This window comes from Elgaria multicarinata, chromosome 19 (genome assembly GCF_023053635.1).
Source record: "Elgaria multicarinata webbii isolate HBS135686 ecotype San Diego chromosome 19, rElgMul1.1.pri, whole genome shotgun sequence".
Taxonomy (NCBI): domain Eukaryota; kingdom Metazoa; phylum Chordata; class Lepidosauria; order Squamata; family Anguidae; genus Elgaria; species Elgaria multicarinata.
Window position 1 is genome coordinate 19,037,000 of NC_086189.1, and position 20,217 is coordinate 19,057,216.

General features: G+C 52.3%; 2 protein-coding genes across 2 annotated transcripts; one reads left to right on the plus strand and one right to left on the minus strand.

Annotated features, from left to right (window-relative positions):
• Nucleotides 1-5,396: 5,396 nt before the first annotated feature.
• On the plus strand, nucleotides 5,397-12,036 carry TOR1B (torsin family 1 member B). Its single transcript, XM_063144994.1, has 5 exons — nucleotides 5,397-5,745; nucleotides 6,503-6,768; nucleotides 7,811-7,986; nucleotides 8,624-8,751; nucleotides 9,396-12,036. The coding sequence occupies exons 1-5, from the start codon at nucleotides 5,397-5,399 to the stop codon at nucleotides 9,635-9,637; spliced, it is 1,161 nt and encodes a 386-aa protein (XP_063001064.1). The 3' UTR covers nucleotides 9,638-12,036.
• Nucleotides 12,037-12,929: 893 nt separating this feature from the next.
• On the minus strand, nucleotides 12,930-18,827 carry LOC134411057 (torsin-1A-like). The gene is made up of 5 exons (XM_063144641.1): nucleotides 18,619-18,827; nucleotides 17,146-17,411; nucleotides 16,378-16,553; nucleotides 15,471-15,598; nucleotides 12,930-14,140 (listed from the first exon to the last, which is right to left on the minus strand). The coding sequence occupies exons 1-5, from the start codon at nucleotides 18,824-18,826 to the stop codon at nucleotides 13,890-13,892; spliced, it is 1,029 nt and encodes a 342-aa protein (XP_063000711.1). The 5' UTR covers nucleotide 18,827; the 3' UTR covers nucleotides 12,930-13,889.
• Between the last annotated feature and the right edge of the window lie 1,390 nt (nucleotides 18,828-20,217).

The following is a 20,217-nucleotide window of genomic DNA, read 5'->3' on the forward strand; positions in this document are numbered from 1 at the left end:
TGACGCCAGCCCTGGTTGCCTCTTATTCTGAATGCGCCCGTGCTTGTTGAAGCCCTCGCCTGCGAGCTCCCTTTCCTCTGCGGTTACGCACTGTTGGAGGCTGCCTCCCTCCCTCGCTCCCACTCCCTGCCCCCATGAACTCTGCAATGGCCCGTCTTGCCCTGACGGAAGCACCCCGGGGCGATTGTTCTTTTGGTTAAAGATATACCTGGCGGAGCATTGCCCCAGAAGAGGTTACCCAGGGTTCAAAACAGCCCCCGAGGAGCTGCCGTGCGCGCAGCAGCCAGACTACATCCGGCAGGCCTGGGAAGGGGCAAGTTTCCCCGTAGACGGTTCACGGTAGACAGGCGGGCATTTCCGACTCCCGGTTGTTTGAAGCGCAGCAATGCCGTGGATCATACGTTCTATTTGCTTGCGCTATAACTCCTTCTTGCTCTCATGCAAGGGTGGGTGTCTGGTCCCAATCCGGCCCTGCCGGGTCCCCCTATGGCCACGCCCCTCCCATTAGCCCCTCCCCCTTTCCTGAACCACTGATTGTGTGGCGTTCCCAGCTTTTGCGCCGTTTCTTCCCCCGTTGTTCTAAAAAGGTCAAAAGGCCTCTGCGAAGGTGTTTCGTTACTGGCAGGAAGAGCCCCTGAGAGCTTCTTCAAAAGCCAAATGGCCCTCAGGTTTGGTAGAAAGCAGCTTCCTATGACAGCAGAACAACAACAACAACAACAATAATTAGGGTGACCCTATGGAAAGGAGGACCGGGCTCCTGTATCTTTAACAGCTGTATTGAAAGGGGAATTTCAGCAGGTGCCATTTGTACGCCTGCAGCACCTGGTGAAAATCTCTCTTCATCACAACACTTAAAGCTGCAGGAGCCCTGCCCTCTTTTGTATTTGGTCAAGAGGGCAAGGCTCCTGCAGCTTTAAATGTTGTGATGAAGAGGGAATTTCACCAGGTGCTGCAGGCGAACAAATGACAGCTGCTGAAATTCCCTTCTCTACACAAATGTTAAGAGATGCAGGAGCCCGGTCCTCCTTTCCATTGGGTCACCGTACAATAATGCAGTTAAGGTCTGTTGTTTTAAACATGGTGCTGTCCATGTGCATTGCCAACTGTAAGAGGAGAGGTCTCTGCCCCCAAGGAGCTTACAATAACCTTCAATCCGGGGAAGGCGACAGGAGAAAGCCCCCTTTTTAAAGCCATCCCAATTGGTGGCCATCGCTCCATCATCTGGATTCTCTGTTGTTGTTCCATTATACAAATCAGCATGTGACATTTTTGTCTTGCTAGTTCTTGGGTTGGCTTCTGCTCTTCAGAAAACGCATCGCCCTTTTCCCCAAACTGTGCTGCTAATGCTGCCACCTGCTGGGCGCAGACAGGCATTTCTACCATTGCATCAACCCCTATTTCCCGGAGAAGGGTGGCGGCGGTGGTGGTGGAAGATCTATTATGGGTCAGAATCCCACCCTCAAGGAACACTTCTCTGGTTTTATTCTTGCCACGAGAACATCAAGAAAAATCAACCCGGCCAAAGCTAGTGTAGTGTAGCAGCAAAGAGACCCAGCTATGGGTGAGGAAGTTCTGGGTTCGAATCTCCCTTGTGCTGTGAATTTCCCTCAGTGGCCTTAGGCAAGCTACTATCTCTCAGCCTCGCCCCGCACCACCTGTAATAAGGGGTATTTTAATAATGACCTACCGTACAGGGTTGTTGTAAGGATTTCAACTAGATTCAATTATTTCCCCCCCCCCACCGTTATATTAATTATAGATTTCTAAATTTGTGTGTGCAAGTCACTTTGTGATTGCTTTTTGTGATGGGAAATAATAATAATAATAATAATAATAATAATAATAATAATAATAATAATAATTAGATGTGAAGCATTTTGAACACTTGAAAATTCAATGCAAATGGCAACTATTGTTATTATTTTTTAAAAAAATATGGATTTCTGCATTTGTGTATGTAAGTCACTTTGTGGGAAGTGCCATTTAAATTATATTATTATTATTAATAATAACATGATGATGAATACGAAATGCTTTGAACACATGAATGCAAATGGTAAGCGTTATTATTATTGTCTTAAAAATGTTTTTTTTAAAAATAAATATAGCATCTTTTCTCACATAGAAAAATTATATTGTCCCCCCACAAGAACGCAAAAAACACCCTACAAAAAGGAGAAGAAAATACATGGATGGATATTACTGATATTTGCAACTCTAAAACATTGCAAATGAGGCCTATGTATTACTACTGCTGCTGCTGTTATTATTACTACTATTTATTTATTATCACGCACACAAACCAAATATTCCATCCCTCCGGTTTATGCAGAAAATCCTAAAAAGGAATCAATTATCGGCGGGGAACCATCAGCCCCACTGGGCAATAAAACCCTTACTTCCAAATACCCAGGATGGACATCCATCTTCCCCAACCTGGTGCTCTCCGTACCTGTTGGACTGCACCTCCCAACATCCCCAGCCAGCGCTCCCACCAGCCTGTTGCAACCCAACACATCTGGGCAGTCCCAGGTTGCAGAAGGCTGTTCTGTAGGATGCTTCGCGGAACAAGTCATCCAGTTCCATCCGGATGTGGTGAGGTTGATCCACATCCCCGGCCGTGCACGCTAGGCAGACGGGTAGCTCTTTCCGACTGCCGTACCGGAGCCAACATCTGGAACAGACAGAAGCGTGGCGGCTCCTTCTTCTTCTTCTTCAACGCAGCCGTCAGCGTCCAGGAATGAAGAAGACGAGGGTGCGGCGGAGGCCAGGTGGGAACGGCCTGGCCCGGCTTTGCGGAAACGGGAGAGTTCCAAGGCATCTGTGGCTACCGGCTTGTTGGCCACATCCCATATTTCCACCAAGGGGGAACAGATGGCGCTGCCCATTGCGAGTGACCGTGGGGCAGGAAGGCGAGCGGGAGGCCTGCGATAATGGCAACAGCTCTGGCCGTGTGACCCACCCGACGGGTTCAAAGCCTGCTTCCTTTTTCCTCCCAGGCCTGGAAAGGGTGTGCGAACGGAACCAAATCTGGGCAGCTTGACGGTTTGGTGGCAACTCGGACCCAGCAACTCTTTGTGCCGTTGGCAGTTTGTGGCACGAAGGTCTCCTGGAAACCGAAATCCTTTTCTCTGCTCCAGAGACACAGTTGCAGACCCTTCGTTGACCGCCTCCTCCTCTTCTTCTTCCTCCCAAAAAAGAGGAAATGCATCACCAAAGGAAGAGGACCAAAGAGGACCGTGATTTGCATGTGCTCATGTATATGTGTAGATGTAAATTTCGAGAGCTTTGCTAGAACTTAAGCAGAAATGCAATGCCTCTCGCCAGTGGTGCAGCTACATCATTTTAGACCCTGGACTTTGTGACCTTACGGGTAAGGTTGTCGGAGAAGTCCACGACAGAATTAACCGGGTTCAGATTTCTATGCTTCTGCAGCGGGCCGGCCTTTCCTGAGTCGCACGGATTCCGCAGTCCTTGTTGAGTTTCTCCAACAAGGACTAGAAGCTTGATCCGTCCTTTTAAAAAGGGAAATGGACGCTCTTATAATGATGAATCCTAGAATTTTCCTGGAATCTCAGCTAGGGGCTTTTTTAGATGCTTAACCAAAATGTTTGTGAGATTGGGAACTTGGAGGATGGCTGAGGCCTGTCTTTGCACCGACAGCTGTGGGAAATACCCAGGAACAGCTGTGCTGCTGCTGCTGAAATAGGGGATGCCTTCAAGTAGAGGACCATCCCCTGCAAAAGACGACACCCGGCCACCCTACGCTTCCACGTGGCCGAGGTTCCGTTCTGAGGGGAACCAGGCCCTTTCCTGTCAAGACAACGCAAGGAAGCAATTACAAGGTGGGGAATTTTTTCTTCTGCTGCCCCTTCCTGAAACCAGACCTGCGCCCGTTGACAAAAACCACCCGGCGGACCTGCTGCGGAAAATCTTGTGGAGACGGCGCCACGGCGACGGCTTCTCACTCAGGAGGGACCGAGACGGAGCAGCCTCAGATGGAAGAAGCCATTTTGGGCCCACCGTCCCCTTTTTTGGGGGGTGGGGGAGAAGTCACATTTTCATTTTATTTTTCTATAAAAGCCAGTTCATTGAGTAGACCACTAAGGGCACGATCCTATGCATCTTTAGGCAGGATATATATATATATTTTGTGGGCTCTCCCACCCTAGAGGCCTTCAAGAGGCAGCGGACAGCCATCTGTCAGGGATGCTTCAAGGTGGATCCCTGCATTGAGCAGGGGGTTGGACTGGATGGCCTTAGGGGCCCCTTCCCAACTCTTCTATGAGTCTAGGATTCTCCTTACCTGGCTCTGCAGTGCGCCTTTCTTTCTGCACGCAGGCAGCTGCTGCTTCATGCACCTGCAGAACGGCTTTTGCATGGACCCAGAAGCAGCCGCACTCTTTGATTTGCATCCCGGCTTAGGTGACGCCACTTGATTCCCGTAGTATCGGGTTCCCCTGCCAGATGGGATGCCTTTGTGTCTGGCAGATTCTTCTCGGATGTCTTCGGAAAAGGCAAGAGGGGCCTCGAAAAGTGACGCAGAGTGAGCGGCTTAGTACAAGACGCCCCCACAGACGCAAAAAAACATGCGTTTGTTTTGATGCGAAGAGTTTTAATTAAGATTTTCTCCCCTCCCCTTATATAATTTTTTAATGATGCTTTCCCCACTGCAATCATTCGAAACAGTTCCCAACTTTCATCTTAACACACATTCCGGATGATGGGAGGTGTAGTCTCAGCATCGCTCCCAGGGTTGTGGGGCTACAACCGGCTTGTGGGACTATGTGAGAGATGCTGGGACTACAACTCCCATTACTGTAGTCCCACACGCTTGGGGGGGATAGTGGCACTACAACTTCCACCATCCCCCTATAGAGGAGAGTGGGTTATTGTAGTCTCAGCATACCTCATGTAACCCCTGGGAGGGATGTTGGGACTGCAGTGATGGGAGTTGTAGTCCCAGCATCCCTGCCAGGGGTGGGGGATTACATGAGCTATGCTGGGACTACAATTCCCACTATGTCCTATGGGGGGGATGGTGGAAGCTGTAGTCCCAGCATCCTCCCAAGCGTGTGGGACTACAGTAGGGATGTGGGACTACAACTCCCATTACTGTAGTCCCACATGCTTGGGGGGATAGTGGCACTACAACTTCCACCATCCCCCTATAGAGGAGAGTGGGTTATTGTAGTCTCAGCATACCTCATGTAACCCCTGGGAGGGATGTTGGGACTGCAGTGATGGGAGTTGTAGTCCCAGCATCCCTGCCAGGGGTGGGGGATTACATGAGCTATGCTGGGACTACAATTCCCACTATGCCCTGTTGGGGGGGGGGGGGGATGGTGGAAACTGAAGTCCCAGCATCCCCCCAAGCGTGTGGGACTTCAGTAGGGATGTGGGACTACAGCTCCCAGCATCCCCCCTGGAGAGGGGCGGGCGGAGCAGGCTCTTCCGCCCTCGGCAAAGACGGCCTCCGCGCAGGGCACGCCGGGAGTCGTAGTCGCCCCCCCGCCGCCGCCCCGCGTCTCCGCCGCCCGCCGCCCGCCATGCCTCCGCTCCTGCCGCTGCTGCTGGCGGCCGCCGCCTGCTGGTCCGCGCCGGGCGCCGCCGCGCTGGAGCCCATCAGCACCACCATCGCCATCGGGGCGGCCTCGGCGCTCACCGGCTACCTCTCGTCGCCCCGCTTCTACTGCAGCTTCGTGGAGTGCTGCCCCGGCGAAGACGAGCGGCCCAACGCCACCGGTAACGGCGCGGGCACCGCCACCACGAGGCCCATCATCCCCGGCTGGGCGGCTGGCTGGGGATGATGGGGAGCTGCGGTCCGACAACCCGCCTTCCAGGCGGACTGGGTGAGGGGCAAGAGTCGCCCCTAGTTTCTCTCCCCCTGACCACACACACACACACCCAATGCCTCTGGGAAGCCCGGGTTAGGGCAATTTTACCCTCTCTCCTCCCCCTCTGCACCAAACTGGCGCCTTCTGGAGGGTTTTGGACTACAACTCCTATGATCCACAATCCTGGGCCCTATTGCCTAGCGATGTTGTTATCAGCTGGATGCCAACACACGTCAAAGAGGCTGGGTTAGAGCTTCCTGCCCCAGCAGCTGGTGCCTTTGGGGGGGGGGGCTTGGACTACAACTCCCACAATCCCCAACGGTTGGGGTCAATGTAGCTGGAGGGTGGAGGGTTAGAGAACCCTTCTCTCCTCACCCCCACCCCAAACCTGGCACCTTCCAGGCGTCGTGGACTACTATTCCCATCATCCCCGATCATGGGTCTCTTGGCTGTTGATGAGATTTGTAGACCCAACGGTTTGGGGAAAAGCAGGGTTCCAGGCATTTTGGGACTATACCATCCATCGCCCCCAATCCCTGGCCCTGTTGGCTGGGAATGATGGGGGTTGCAGTCTGCCGGGGCTGGAGAGAGGCCGCTGTCCTGCCGGACAGCTGACTGGAAACGTTTCTCAACTTGGGCGCCTTTCTGTCTGCCTTCTGCCGCAGCGCTCCGGATGGAGCTGAACGCTAGGCTCTTCGGGCAGCACCTGGCGCAAGAAGTGGCCTTGAAAGCCGTGACGGGCTTCGTCCACAACCCCAGCCCCAAGAAGCCCCTCACCCTCTCGCTGCATGGCTGGGCCGGCACCGGCAAGAACTTCGTCAGCCAGATCGTGGCCGAAAACATCCACAAGAAAGGCCTCAAGAGTAAATTTGTCCACCTGTTCCTCTCCACGCTGCACTTTCCGCACAATCACCAGATCAAACTGTACAAGGTGAGCTCTTCTTTGTATCACTGCGATGAAACCCCATGTCGATATCCCACCTTTTCCCCACTTGCAAAAAGCCCGTGGTGCCTTTCACCAACTTTTTCCTCCTCTCTGTGTTATCCTCACAACAACCCTGCAAGGTAGGTTAGTCTGAGAGCCAGAGATGTCACCCAGGCAGCTTTGTGGTTCAGGGGGGATTTGAACCCAAGTCCCAGTCCAGCGCTCTGACCACCACACTACACCACACTGCCTCCCTACTTCTTTGGGTACTGGAAATGTCGTGACCTTTTCCAGCACTCCGCTGGCGCGATGCTTTGACTTCTGGTAAAAGGCAGGGCGGCCGATCGGAAGAGAATGGAAAGTGAGACGCGAAGGCTTGAACACATGTTTGCTTTGGCGAGTTTCCTAAATTAGACGCCCTATCTCCTCAGACCGGTTAGACTCCTTTCTTTTTTCAAGATTTTGCAGAAATGAATGTTGCTGTCTCCATCATACAAAAATAGAGCGTTCCTTTATATGTTTGTACCATGGCATTTAGGATACGTTTGTTAGGATGCAGGCCTGTGCAGGTTTAGCCAGAAAAAAAGGCCTACCACTGGCCAGCATGCCCCGGCCAGCTTCTTCCTGTCTAAAGATGTATAGGATTGCACCCTTAATCTATCTAGGATCTAAAGGGACATTTATTTATTTAAATTGTAACAGCTGTTGGCCATCGTGGAGGGAGGCAGGAGCAGACAGAGGGAACATTCAGTTGGACGCCCTCCCCCTAGAAATGAGAGGGCCATTAGTTTCATCACTTCTGCTGAGAATCCACTTCATTTTTTCCTCTTCCCTCCCCACCGCCTTCTCCTCATATGTCGTGCCTTTTTTAGATTGTAAGCCTGTGGGGGCAGGGATTGATTGTAATCCATTTACCGATAAATTGTCAGTCGCTCCGGGAGCCGTTTTTGAGGGGTGGGAGGTATGGGGATGGGCAGAGAGGCATAAAAATGCTTCCACTATAAATAAGTCAGGTTTGCGTTTCTTCTTTGCACTGTTTGGGTCCCAGGACCAGTTGCAGAGGTGGATCCGGGGTAACGTGAGCGCTTGCGCCAGGTCCGTCTTCATCTTCGACGAAATGGACAAGCTGCACCCGGGGCTGATTGACGCCATAAAGCCCTTTCTCGACTACTACGAGCAGATTGACGGAGTCTCCTACCGACGCGCGATCTTCATCTTCCTCAGGTCAGTGGGTCTCCGCAGCCAGCACGAACGCCCCTCCGGCTTCTGGTGTAGCCGGTTCATTCGGCGGTTTGAAACTGGCACATTGCCCTGAACCAGGGAAGCAGAACTTCTTTAACGCAGGGGGTCGAATTGGACTCCGCCAGGCCCGCCGTGGGCTGGATGATCATTGCCGCGATCCATGGTTCTTTTCACTCTCTTTCCATGCTGATAATAGATCAGAACAGGAGAAGAGCCCTGAGGCTGGATCAGACCGGGGGTCCATCTAGTCAGTTTCGTTTCCGGCCTGTCACATGCCTGCATGCAGCCCCCAACAGAAGGGGGGGAAAGGCCCCCTTTCCCCCGGTTATGTCTGAACGAGGCCAACTTGAGAATCATACAATCGCAGAGTTGGAAGGGGCCTCTAAGGCCATCGAGTCCAACCCTGAAAGCATCCCTGACAGAGGGCTGTCCAGCTGCCTCTTGAAGCAAGAAAGAGTCTTCGCGGTAATCAAAGAAGGAAGGGTGGCTGAGCCAGATCTTACGAAGACGAGAGAAAGAAGGACTAGCCGTTGAGGGAACATTACAGGAAGAGGGAAGGTCAAATATTGACACCGCTAATGCTACGGGGTGTGTTTTTCCCCTCCCCGCTTTTCTTCAGTAACGCTGGGGGCGACCTCATCACCCGGGTGGCTTTGGACTTCTGGAGGAGAGGGAAGCAGAGGAGAGACATCCGGCTGAAAGACCTGGAGCCGGTCTTGTCCGTGGGCGTGTTCAACAACAAGAACAGTGAGATGGCTTGCATATTTAAATGCTGGGGGCACGTACGTGTGTGTGTGTGTACAATTCTTTAATTGAAAAATAAATCAAAGATCAAGGATATTTCGGAATGAAACTAAAGCCCTTGCAAAAGGATTGGCTCAGTAGAGGCCCTGAGCTTTGTGCCGCAATGAGTTGAGAGGCCCTGGGAGCTCAGCCCCCGAAGAGGCTCCCTGTTGCTTCTCTGTGTGAGTCACTGCTTGGGGTTCGCCTCCTTCCTGTGTGACCTCTGAAGGCTGAATTCCGCTTCAGAGAAGCGCTTGGGGGCTCAACAACTTCCCTGTCCTAAACAGAGAGGCCCTCAACTAGCTGAGTATGTCAGAACCAAGGATAAAGGCAGTGTGGTGTAGCGGTGAGAGTGTTTGACTGAGACTCGGGAGATTCAATCCTACTCTCAGCCAAGCGAAGCTGACTGAGTGGCTTTGGGCCAGTCCCGGACTCTCAGCCTAGCCTACCTCACAGGGTTGTTGTGAGGGTAATACGGAGAAGAGAACCACGTGAGCTACACTGGGTTCTTTGCAAGAGGGGAAAAAAAGCAGGATGTACACGCAGTAATTAATTAATTAATGGTGCCCCCATCTCCTCTATCCCTCCCAATGTCTACCGTTCTCCAGGCGGCCTCTGGCACAGCAGCCTGATTGACCGAAACCTCATCGACTACTTTGTGCCTTTCCTCCCGCTGGAATACAGCCACGTGAAAATGTGCGTCCGGGCGGAGATGCGCTCCCGCGGCCGCGCCGTCAACGAGGCGGTGGTCAAGAGCGTGGCCGACGAGATGACGTTCTTCCCGAAAGACGAGCGGATCTACTCGGACAAAGGCTGCAAAACGGTGCAGACCAAGTTAGACTTCTACTGAGGGTCGCCGTTTCTTCTAACGACGCCGAACCAGGAAGCGGACGAGGAGGAATTACCACGAAACCGCGGCCTTCTTCAAAGCACTTTGAAAAGCCTTTTTTAAAAAACGCATAATCTACGAATTTGCACTTTTTAACTGTTTTGGAGTTCTCGGAGCTGCCCGGGTTTTCTGGTCTCCCTTTCCCCCCTCCCCAAATCGTTTCCTCTTCGAGCGCGTGCCGTCATCCCAAAATTGCCGTTCTGGTTTTTCTGTCGAGATCTCTACAAGGGGTCCTGGCCAAACATAATTTGACCCATAATCCAATTTACTGCGGTGACATTCCAGGTAAGCTTCTCAGCGACACTGTTTGGACGGAGACGAAAGCGGCCTCATTCTATGACTTATTCCCGCCCGGCCCGATATCAGTTTGGGAATTTCAGGGGTCAGGGAGGAGTAGAGTGCTTTGTTCTCGGTCATCGGCGGGAGCGGCAAGCGTTAGAGGTTGCGCGAGGGCGTTTTGGAGACGGCCAGTTCTCTTTCAGGATCAGCTTCCGGGGAAGTTGTAGCATAGCTGGCTTCTCGTCTGTAGCGGAAGAGCCGGGTCCATGAACCTTCTGTCATGGGGACACTGGAGGCATCAGGCTGAGCTCAGGGCCGTGGCTAGTGGATCACACCACTGTGCCCCTATCCTTCCCTCCTCGGAACAAACCGCCATCCCACGTCCAACACATCTGGTGGCCAGTGGCTTGCAGAAAACGGCTGGCGTGCTTCCAGGGCTTTTGACCGTTGCAACCCAATTAGGTCCACAGCGCCAGCATAGCCTGAAAGAGGATTCCGCGTTTTGCGGGGATCACTGTTACAGCTCAGCCGTCTTCTTTGCGCAAATCGGGGTCGGGCCCCGTCCAGCCCGCGGGGGTGAGCCACACGGTTTTATGTGTGGCCCACACTGCACCCCGGAAACGTTTCTCCCTAAAAGGATGCCCCCTCCTGACTCAGGTGCCCACCCGGGTACGATGTCGCTTGTTACCTTTTTACGGAGGTGACTTTAAGGAACATTTTTTTAAAAAGTATCTTTTTATACCTTGATCCCGAGAATGGTGGTAAAAATATGATAAAGCTAGAGAACAGAGAGAAGGCGGGGTCCAGTACAAATAGCTCCTTTCCACTCTTTCTCTCTCTATATATTGTAAGGCTTAATAAGCAGCGTTGATTTCAGGGAATGAGAACTTGGGATCTGAGAATGATTTGCTTTTCTGTTGGCGTGTTCAGCAACTCTTCTTTGTAAGCCCAAATCGAACCAGATCCTGTGATTTGCGTGCGGTGGGGGAGTGGGTCATTGCAGCCGAAGGGCTTCGGGGAAGATGTCAGAGCCCGGTCAAACGTGGGCGTTGCAGCAGCACACCTCTCTAGGACGGGTTTGGTCCCGGGCTGGCTGGCAGCCAGGCAGCAAAGGGCGCTGAGCTTTGGGCCAAAACCTTTCGCTTTCGGCCTTCGCATCATCGCAAGGGGCCAGAGGTCTGAGGGGGGCGTTCTTCCTGGAGTCCCTGTTTCCCCACAATCTTCACGTGCAGCGGATGTTTTGCCAGATAAGTGCCTTCCTGTGATCGAACCTCTGGCGTGCTCATGTTTCTCTCCCTCTGTTCCTTGTCGTAGGTCTGCGGCTTCTTGTCCTAAGCACCCCACAGCCCGGCGGTGAAAACGGATCATGGTGGGGGGGGGGGGGGTCCGTTGGTATTTCCGTCACTGGAAAATAAAACCATAGGCAAAGGACACCAATGAAGAATGGTTCTCACAAGGTTTTGGGGTGGGGGATTTGACGCTGGTGTGTTTCCCTTAAGCTAGAGCAGGGATGGGCAACTTGTGGCCCTCCAGATGTTTTGGCCTACAGCTCCCATGATCCCTTGCCATTGGCTATGCCAGCTGGGGCTCATGGGAGTGGTAGGCCACAACATCTGGAGGGCTGGAATTGGCCCGCCCCAACTTAGAGCAGGACGGCATTCCAAATGCTGTTCGACTCCATCAGCCCTAACCAGCGTGGCTAATGGTCATGCATGATGGGAGTTGTAGTCCAGTAACATCTGGACGACCACAGATCTTGAGAAATAGAGTATGGTTGCAGTGTGGCGGAGAAACGAAAGCTGTGTTGGCGGTCATGAATTTGAAACTTAATTCAAAAAATGCAGGATGTTAACCCTTTCTTTTCTTTTTTTTACTGCTGTGAATTTTAGAGTCTGAACAGAACAACAGTGGGTCATTTGTAGCTGCTGTGAAAAACCATTATGTTGGTTTTTATCCATAAAACAGACCTGGTTTCTCTTTTGTTATGCAGTCCAAAGTTGTATGCTTATCCTTTCTGTTTTTTGGAATGTCGGAGTCCTTTCGTGGACTAAATATCACTGTTACAAACAGCAGCATTAAAGAGGTTCTAAGAAACACACTTTGTCCTCGTTGTCTCGTTACCTGCTGTTAAAACATTTTCAGCTTCTTTGCTACAGCTGTTCAACCACGTTTCTATCTTCTGGTGCATATATGGATTGCCTGATTAAAGGCCTGCTTCTTTATTTCCAAAGATTTTTAACCTGCTTTTCAGGGCGTGTCCCAACACGTGAACGTACACACGCTGGGTGGGATTCCAATTTATGATGGAGGAAATGAATTTCCTCACCCCTGTTATGGAAGACAGTTCCTGGATCCAACCCAATTAAACACACGCACGTACATAAGCAGCAGGAACTCACGGTTTTTAAATCAGGATGGAATAAATCAGTCTTTAGCGTGATCTTAAAAAGTTAGTAATGATGAAGCTTTCCCCCCTTCGATATCTCCCTGCGGGAGGGAGTTCCAAAGATGTGAGGCCACCACTGAGAAAGCCCTGCCCTTGGTGATTGGTTGTCTAAAGCACAAAGAATCAATTGGCAAAGCAGAATAGGGAAGTAATAATAAGGCATAATGAATCAACCACAGGCACACGTGGTGTACTAATAAAAGAGGGCACAAAATTCCAAGAGAAAACACAACCCAGAGAACTAAGTCCAAACTTGGAGGGAAAGAGAGTCAAGGCGACACCAGGTGTTGGACTGCAACTTCTATCATCCCTGACCATTGGCCATGTCGATTGGGAGTTGTAGTCCCAACACACCCGGAGGGCAGCAAGTTGGAGAAGGCTACGGTGAACCCTGTGCATACTTACGTGGAGGTGTCATAGAGCTCAGTGTTACTCCTGAGTCACTTCGCAAGCATTCCAAATTTGCCCGATGCTACGAATTTGCAGGCAACAAGGAAGCTTTTAAGTCGACAGGTGCAACGGTACATGGACATTCAACAAAGCTTTATTCACACATTTATCTTATAAAAAAGCCACTTGGAAAAAGAAATCGGGGCAGGAGGGTGCCGTTTAGGTGAGCTCTGCACTTCACCTTCGGGAAATCTCTTCTCCCGAGGAACCCTGTGCTCATGGCCCGCTGTGTGCTGCAAAGGATTCTGGGGAGCACTCTGTGTGAGTTGTGAGCAGCCTGGCTGTTTCACACAAAGCGGGAAGGATCCAACCGTCGACAGACACTGTCAGATCCTGCCCAGTGCACGCGCAGGTGATGTCCTAAAACACACCTAGTATTCTGCTCCTCCCTAAGTGCACGGTTTGGAAATCACTGCATGAATTACCTCCCATTACCGGAAGCCTTTGAAGAAAGGATTTATTTTCAGAGACAGAAAGGGTTCGTTCAGCCTTCCCCAACCTGACGCCCTCTAGATGCTGGGTGTTGTAGTCCAACACATCTGGAGGGCTCCAGGTCAAGAAAGGCAGAGTTAGTTTTCCTACAGATGTTGCAAGAACATTCCTTCATTGCTTAAGAAAAGTCACAGTACTTAAAGAATCAGAATATACCTGACATCAACCAGATATCGGATTAGAAAAGGCTCAATGATAATATGATATTGATCAGGTATCTGATTAGAAATGGGTTCTATCACGCAGATCAGCCCTACCTTTCCCTGGTCCATAAAAGAGTCATAAAAGTAATTCTTCACGATAGACGTTACCACTGAGCAATGCTCTGGAGCGGACAAACCTATAGGTCGCTCTCTTAAAACAAGGCCATAATTTTGTGTCGTTTCAGAATGGCTGTTGCTCCTACTCTGCCTCCGCCCCATGAATCGTACCCTATTTACACTTTTAAAAAAACACCAAACAATTAGGAAAAAAAGAAAAATTCAGTTTCTCCTAAGTTCTGTGATTGGGTTCATTTCCCTTGGAAGGCGAGATCGTCAGGACTTATTACAAGTCGTAGTAGAAGTCCAGCTTGGTGTACACGGTCTTGCATCCCTTGTCGGAATAGATTTTCTCCTCCTTGGGGAAGTAGGTCATCTCGTCGGCGACCCGGGTCACGATTTCCTCGTCCACCATGTAGCCGCGGGATTCGAGCTCCACCCGGATGCACATTTTCACGTGCTTGTACTCCAGTGGCAGGAAGGGGATGAAGTAATCGACGAGGTTCCGGTCGATCAGGCTGCTGTGCCAAAAGCCGCCTGCAGAGAGAGGGAGGGAGGGAGGGAGGGGGAGAGGGACCCTGTGACGCGGTACGGTTTTAGGGAGGTGGACCAGAACAGAAGCAAGGAAAGAAGGGCGGCAAGGTTTCTATTCATTAGTCTCATCAGTAGATGGACGGAGGTGTGATTAACGTTAGTGAGGCGGCAATTTGAATCAATGGGACAGAGGGCTGAAAGCACACCGGTGTGACTCAAGGTGCTATTTTGGTTCTGGTGTGCTACTGTGCTAGGGAACGAAAAAGAAAATATGAAAGCTCGCCTTTCCCCCCCCCCCCCCCCCGTAAATGGCAACTTTTGTCTGTCTACAGTTAACACAGTCTTCGCCAACCTTGTGCCCTCCCGCTGGGAATGATGGGAGTTGTAGTCCAACACAGTTGGAGGCTGGAACAGCAGTAAACCTACATGGGACCCTCCAAAGCCCAGCACTGCTGAAGACATCAAGCGTGTTTACACTGAACCAAGAGTCTGCATTCCAGAGTTGAAAACGCTCTCGTCTTGGGTCATCCCAAGTCTCAGGCTGTGCCTGCGGCGAAAACCTTTTAAGCGAGGGACCAAACAGCCCAATGGAAAGGTTTCCACATTGGAGACCGAACTGCGAGGCTGGAAAGGAACTCTGATGAGCGATGGAGCGGAGAAGAGTCCTCAAAGAAACGCAGAGCTAGAAATGCAGAGGGCACGGGGCCGAAGCCGAGCCAGAGGGCTGAAGGCAGCTCCTTTGCTACATAGGGTGCCCCAACGGGGGCTGAAGAACACACACCCTGGTTTTCTTGACTTCTGGGACGTTATGAAAAACTGGGAGGGTGAGTCAAGCGCCTGATGGGCCTCAATGCATAGCTATTAGGTTAGGGTTAGCTGGGTGGGTCCAGAGGTGTGCAGCCCTAGTCAAAGGCCACACTTCAGGGAGGCGGTTACACTGGGCCTGTTGGCAGCAAAGCATAGGTTAATTCACCCCTGATTTGCTGGTCGCATGCCGCATGGGAGCCACGGCCAGCTTTGCAGAATCAACCTCTTATCGGGGGTTGCTGTGTGATGTGCGAACTTGGACACCATGGGTTATTCATGGGTCAAACTACCCAAAGTTAACCTAAGAGCAAAGTCTGGGTTGTTTAAGCCACAAATAACCCATGGTGTCCAGGTTTGCACGTCTTGCAGCAACCTCGGATCGGAGGTTGACTGTGCGAAGCGGCAGGCGCCTCGTAGAATACAGACGCTTCTTACGTTTCCCGCGAGTGCAACGTCACGTGCTCCTGGGGAACTGTGCCGCAGGGCCGTGGTCTTAAAACCACGACAAAAGCCAGCGTTGACTCACTGTTTTTGTTGTTGAAAACAGAGACGGACACCGGAGCCTCCACGTCCCGCAGTCCCAAGTCTTCCCTTCTCTTTCCCCGCCTCCAGAAATCCAGGGCCACTTTGGTGATCTCTTCAGCCCCCGCGTTGCTGGGTAAAGGAAGGAGAGGGCTTTTCAACTGGGGATGGATGGGTCACAGGTGCGGCGGACAGCTCCCTGGGGTGGCAGACCTCTGGCCTCATCCCTTGGAAGCTTCACCCCTGCCTCCCAGGAAAATCACGGCAAGGGGGAGACCAACCTCTTCCTCCACCCACCCGATACAAAGGTCAAAGAAGGAACAGCTGCAGGGAGCTTGTTTCACACCTATAAGAACTTTGGAACTAAGAACAGTCCTGTCTTCTTCTTTTTTCCTTCTCCCTCCCAGCTGCTTTTCCTTTTGTGTCATGTCTTTTGGACTGTAAACCTGAGGCCAGGGACTGTCCCATTATTAATAATTTTAAACTGTGCCAGGAGCCCTTTTTGGCAGAAGAGAGGGGAGAAATGCTGTAAATAAATAACATTGGTTTGCTGAAACTGCTGGTTTTTGGAGGTCGAGTTGGTTCAGTCCCATTTCTGCAGAAGCATGAGATTTTTTTTTAAAAAAAGAAAGCACACACATTTTTGCCAATGGGTTAGTGTGCTAGTGCTCCTTTTGGAAAAGTATGTATTAGTGAATGTCTCACAGATCCCATAAACCCAATAAGCTTATGTCTGCTAACTTCTCAAAGAAAGACTGGAATTAAAATAAAAATTCCAAGCCACTTCACAATCCCAGTATAAAAAAATGCAACACCTCGGGACAGAAATCTGAAACTTTTCAGCCTGTGACGAGACCCGCTCTGGCTCCTACAACTGGAGATCTTATTCCAGCCTCGTCATTTTTCCTCACCTGAGGAAGATGAAGATGGCTTTCCGGTAAGACACGCCGTCCAGCTCCTCGTAGTAGTCCAGGAAAGGTTTGATGGAGTCGATGAGCCCGGCGTGCATTTTATCCATCTCATCGAAGATGAAAATGGACCTCGCACAATCGCTCACGTTGCCCCGGATCCATTGCTGTAACTGGTCCTAAAAATTTAAAAGCGCACATGTCCTATTGAGATATTCTGTGGGCTGCAGGTGAGAACAGCAGCTGGGATTCACAACCAGTTCAAAAATAGTGGTTGTACATTTAGCAAAGAAGTTCAGGAAACACCCACCCACCCACCTCCGACACACACGTACAAAGCGTAGTGCCAAAGGACAGTTTCAGGAAGTTAAACCTTCTCAATTGAGGAAGTATCTCAAGTCTTCACAGCAGCAGGGGCTTCCTGCGCTAGAGCTGCAATTGACCAACGGACAAAATCAAAGGCCGGCCCCTAAACACAGCGAGCTCCTGAACGCTGAAAACACAAGTCAGCGTTCCCCCAAACTGTTCCGCTCCAGATGTGCCGGACTACAACTCCCATAATCCCTGTCTATGCTGGAAAGCATCACATTGGGGAAGGCTGCAAGGCTCCCCTAAACGCTCACTTTAAAAATAAAGTCATTCAGATAGTTCTAATTCTACCGAGAATCTGCAATCTCCTACCCCTCTGCTTCAGAAACTAGCTGGAGTCAGCTCAGTGGCTTTCCACCGTGTTCCACAGGGGCTCACTCCTAGGAAATTTGGTGTGTTTACCTTGTAGTGGGTGATGTTCTGCCGATGAGGAAAATGCAAAGTGGACACAAACTGATGGACGTATTTGCTGTTGAGGCCCTCTTTGTAAATGCTCTCGGCAACGATCTTGCTGACAAAGTTCTTGCCCGTGCCTGTCCAGCCGTGTAAGGAAAGGGTCAGCGGCTTCTTGGGCTTGGAGTTGTTCAGAAACCCGGTGACCGCCTTCACGATCACCTTCGTCACCAGATGCTGACCGAAAAGCTTCTGGTCCAAATCCTCCTGAAGCGCTGTTGGGGTGGCAGAGAAGCAGAAGGCCGACAGCCGGATGAGCAGGGAAATAGCGTGCTGGGATTCCGAAGCCCGTTACACACACGCAGGGTTGGATCCAGATCGACGCTGGACGGGTGGAAGTGAATTTCCCCACCCACCCCCTCCTTGCCACGGCAGCCCTACGGTTCCCTGACAAGGCTTCACAGAGAGTGCAACAGCACCCTCCTGCCCATGTTCCCCAGCAATTGGTGTATACAGGCTTACTGTCTCCGATACCAGAGATAACACGTAGCCATCCGGACTAGTAGCCTCTGATAGCGTTCTCCAGAAATTTGTCTAAGCTCCCTTTTAAAGCTATCCAAATTGGTGGCCATCACTACGTCTTGTGGCAGTGAGTTCCACAGTTTGACTATGTGCTGTGTGAAGAAGTCCTTCCTTTTATTTGTCCTGAATCTCCGTTGAGGACTCTCAACGGGTTCTAGCGTTTTGACAAGAGGGAGAAGAACGTTACCCTGCCCACATTCTCCACAATATGAGATGTGCAAAGCGACGCCAGGCGTTTCCACCGCTCCTTGTGACGACAACGCCCGCCTTTGTCGGGAGAGAGATAAAAGAGAGTCCAACGTCCCACAGCACACATCCTCAGGCTGACTTTGGCCCCAGAGCGCCTGGGAACCGGCCTCACAGAACAGAGATGGGGGAGAGCGCCGGGGTGGGGGGCAGGACTGGGACAGGGGGAGAAGAACAAGGCCTTCCAAGCCAGGCTTCCCCAAGCACACCAGCTCCGCATGTGTTGGACTACAAGCCCCATCACCCACACCCAGCGTAGCCAAGGGCCAGGAGCGGTGGGAATTGGGAGTCCAAAACGTCAGGTTGGGGGAGGCGAAGGTGGGTCGAGATCTGTCATGGGCACCCAGTATCCCCAGCAAACACGGCCATTTGGGTGTGTTGGACGGGGATGATAGGCATGGTAGCGCCTTTCAGCCTGCCTCTACGCCAGCCTTGTCCAACTTCGCATCTGTGCAGGACTCCAGCTCACATGCTCCCCAGCCAATTCGGCTATGCCTGGGGATCATAGGCGTTGGAGTCCACCAAGCCTCACCACAACACCCCCACCCCACAACACCCCTGACGCCGCCTGCCCGTCCCAGCACGACCACCCCTGACGTCACCGCCGCCCTGCCCTGACGTCACGGCAGCCCGCCCAGCCACAGGCCTCCTCACCGGCGCCGCCGCGGGCCCCGGGCCTCTCGAGGCAGCACTCGGCGAAGTAGCAGTAGAGGCGCGGCGTGTAGATGAAGCCCGTGAGGGCCGAGGCGGCGGCGCCGGCCAGCGCCAGGCCCAGGCTGATGGGCTCCACCGCCTGCGCCGCCGGGCCCAGCTGCCACAGCCACAGCGCCAAGCCCAGCGCCGAGCCCCGCAGCAGACGCATCGCCGCCGCCGCCGCCCCGTCAGGCCGCTTCCGCTTCCGGCTACCCCCCCACACACACACCGCAGGCCGCTTCCGGCCCCGCGCGCGCCATCTTGGGATCGGGCGGCGGCAACCGCAGCAGCCAGGACCGCGGGGCGGGACGCGATTGGCTGCCGGGAGGCAAGGGGCGGGGCCTGCTTCTCCCTCCCCACCACCCCCATCCTGCGCGCGCAGACGCCGCAAGAACGCTTATATGGCTCATTGGGCAGCCAAGAGGGCGGAGGTCCGCTAGATACCCTCACCGCCCCGGAGGATGATGGGAGTTGTAGTCCAACATAATCTGGGGAGGATGGGACTTGAAGTCCAACACAAATTCGCAGCCTTTACGGAATCGGATGGAACGCAGGGCCATCCTGGGCACGTCTGGCCAGGAGTAAGCCCACATTTATGATCACAACAACAACAACAACAATAATTTGTATCCCACCTTTTGCCCAACGCTTTGCAGTTTAAAACATACATTGGGGGGACGAAAACAAAACCATAAACGTTTAAAATACACAACAAAATTATAAGACATTAACATAGACGGAGGGCCAGATTATTCTCCAAAGGCCTGCTGGAACAAAGAAGTTTTAGCCTGCAAAACTGGGATCCCGAGGGGGCTTACTTCCAAGTAACCCCATCCGCCACAGTGCAAAGCAGCAAAGGCTGTGGGGCCCTGATGGCCAAGCAGCTCAGCACAAGCCAAGGCGGAGCAACCACAGCCAGACTGGCTTCCGGAACCTGGTGCCCTCCAGATGCCTTGGACTGCAACTCCCATTGTCCACGTTCTGGCTGGGGGCGATGGGTGTTGCAGTCCAGCACATCCGGAGTGCACCAGGTTGGGGAAGGTTGGCCTTTATGCCTCCCTGGCGGGGAGGCAGTTTGAAAAGCCCCTCTGGTGCGCTGTCAGAGGCGTATATGGGGGGCGGCCGGAGACCTCTCACCCACTGGCCTTTCACCCCACCTACTAGAGTCCAAACACGTCCCTCCCCGAGGGGCACCTATGCAAGCATTTGGACTTCCTTTTAACATTTCAGTTTTGTTCTTCTCTCCAGCCGAACAAATAACATTTACTAGAAGTATTGTTATTGAGTCATCGGCCATTTCATGCGCGCACACCGCACTTCACGCCTGAATCTCACGTTCATGAACTTGGCTCGCTTACAGTCAAAAGATCATTCAGCCTACATGGAAAAACACACTTCCTGCCCCCGCTCCAGCTTTCTCATTCCTGCCTCACCTTCGGTTTGAAGTGGGCTTGCAACTGTGGTCTGCGAGAACTACCCTTTGGCAGCGATGGTAGCGGAAACCGAAAAGCTGTGGCTGCTGGGATGGAAAATGGAACCAGAAGGCAAGGAGATCCCAGT

Coding starts and splice junctions, on each gene's coding strand:
- TOR1B (XM_063144994.1), top strand. CDS start 5,397: ATGTGGGACTACAGCTCCCAGCATCCCCCCTGGAGAGGGGCGGGCGGA. Junction 5,746..6,502: donor CGAGCGGCCCAACGCCACCG/GTAACGGCGCGG, acceptor CTTCTGCCGCAG/CGCTCCGGATGGAGCTGAAC. Junction 8,752..9,395: donor CGTGTTCAACAACAAGAACA/GTGAGATGGCTT, acceptor ACCGTTCTCCAG/GCGGCCTCTGGCACAGCAGC.
- LOC134411057 (XM_063144641.1), bottom strand. CDS start 18,826: ATGCGTCTGCTGCGGGGCTCGGCGCTGGGCTTGGCGCTGTGGCTGTGG. Junction 16,554..17,145: donor AGAACATCACCCACTACAAG/GTAAACACACCA, acceptor TTAAATTTTTAG/GACCAGTTACAGCAATGGAT. Junction 15,599..16,377: donor GCCATCTTCATCTTCCTCAG/GTGAGGAAAAAT, acceptor TCCTTTACCCAG/CAACGCGGGGGCTGAAGAGA.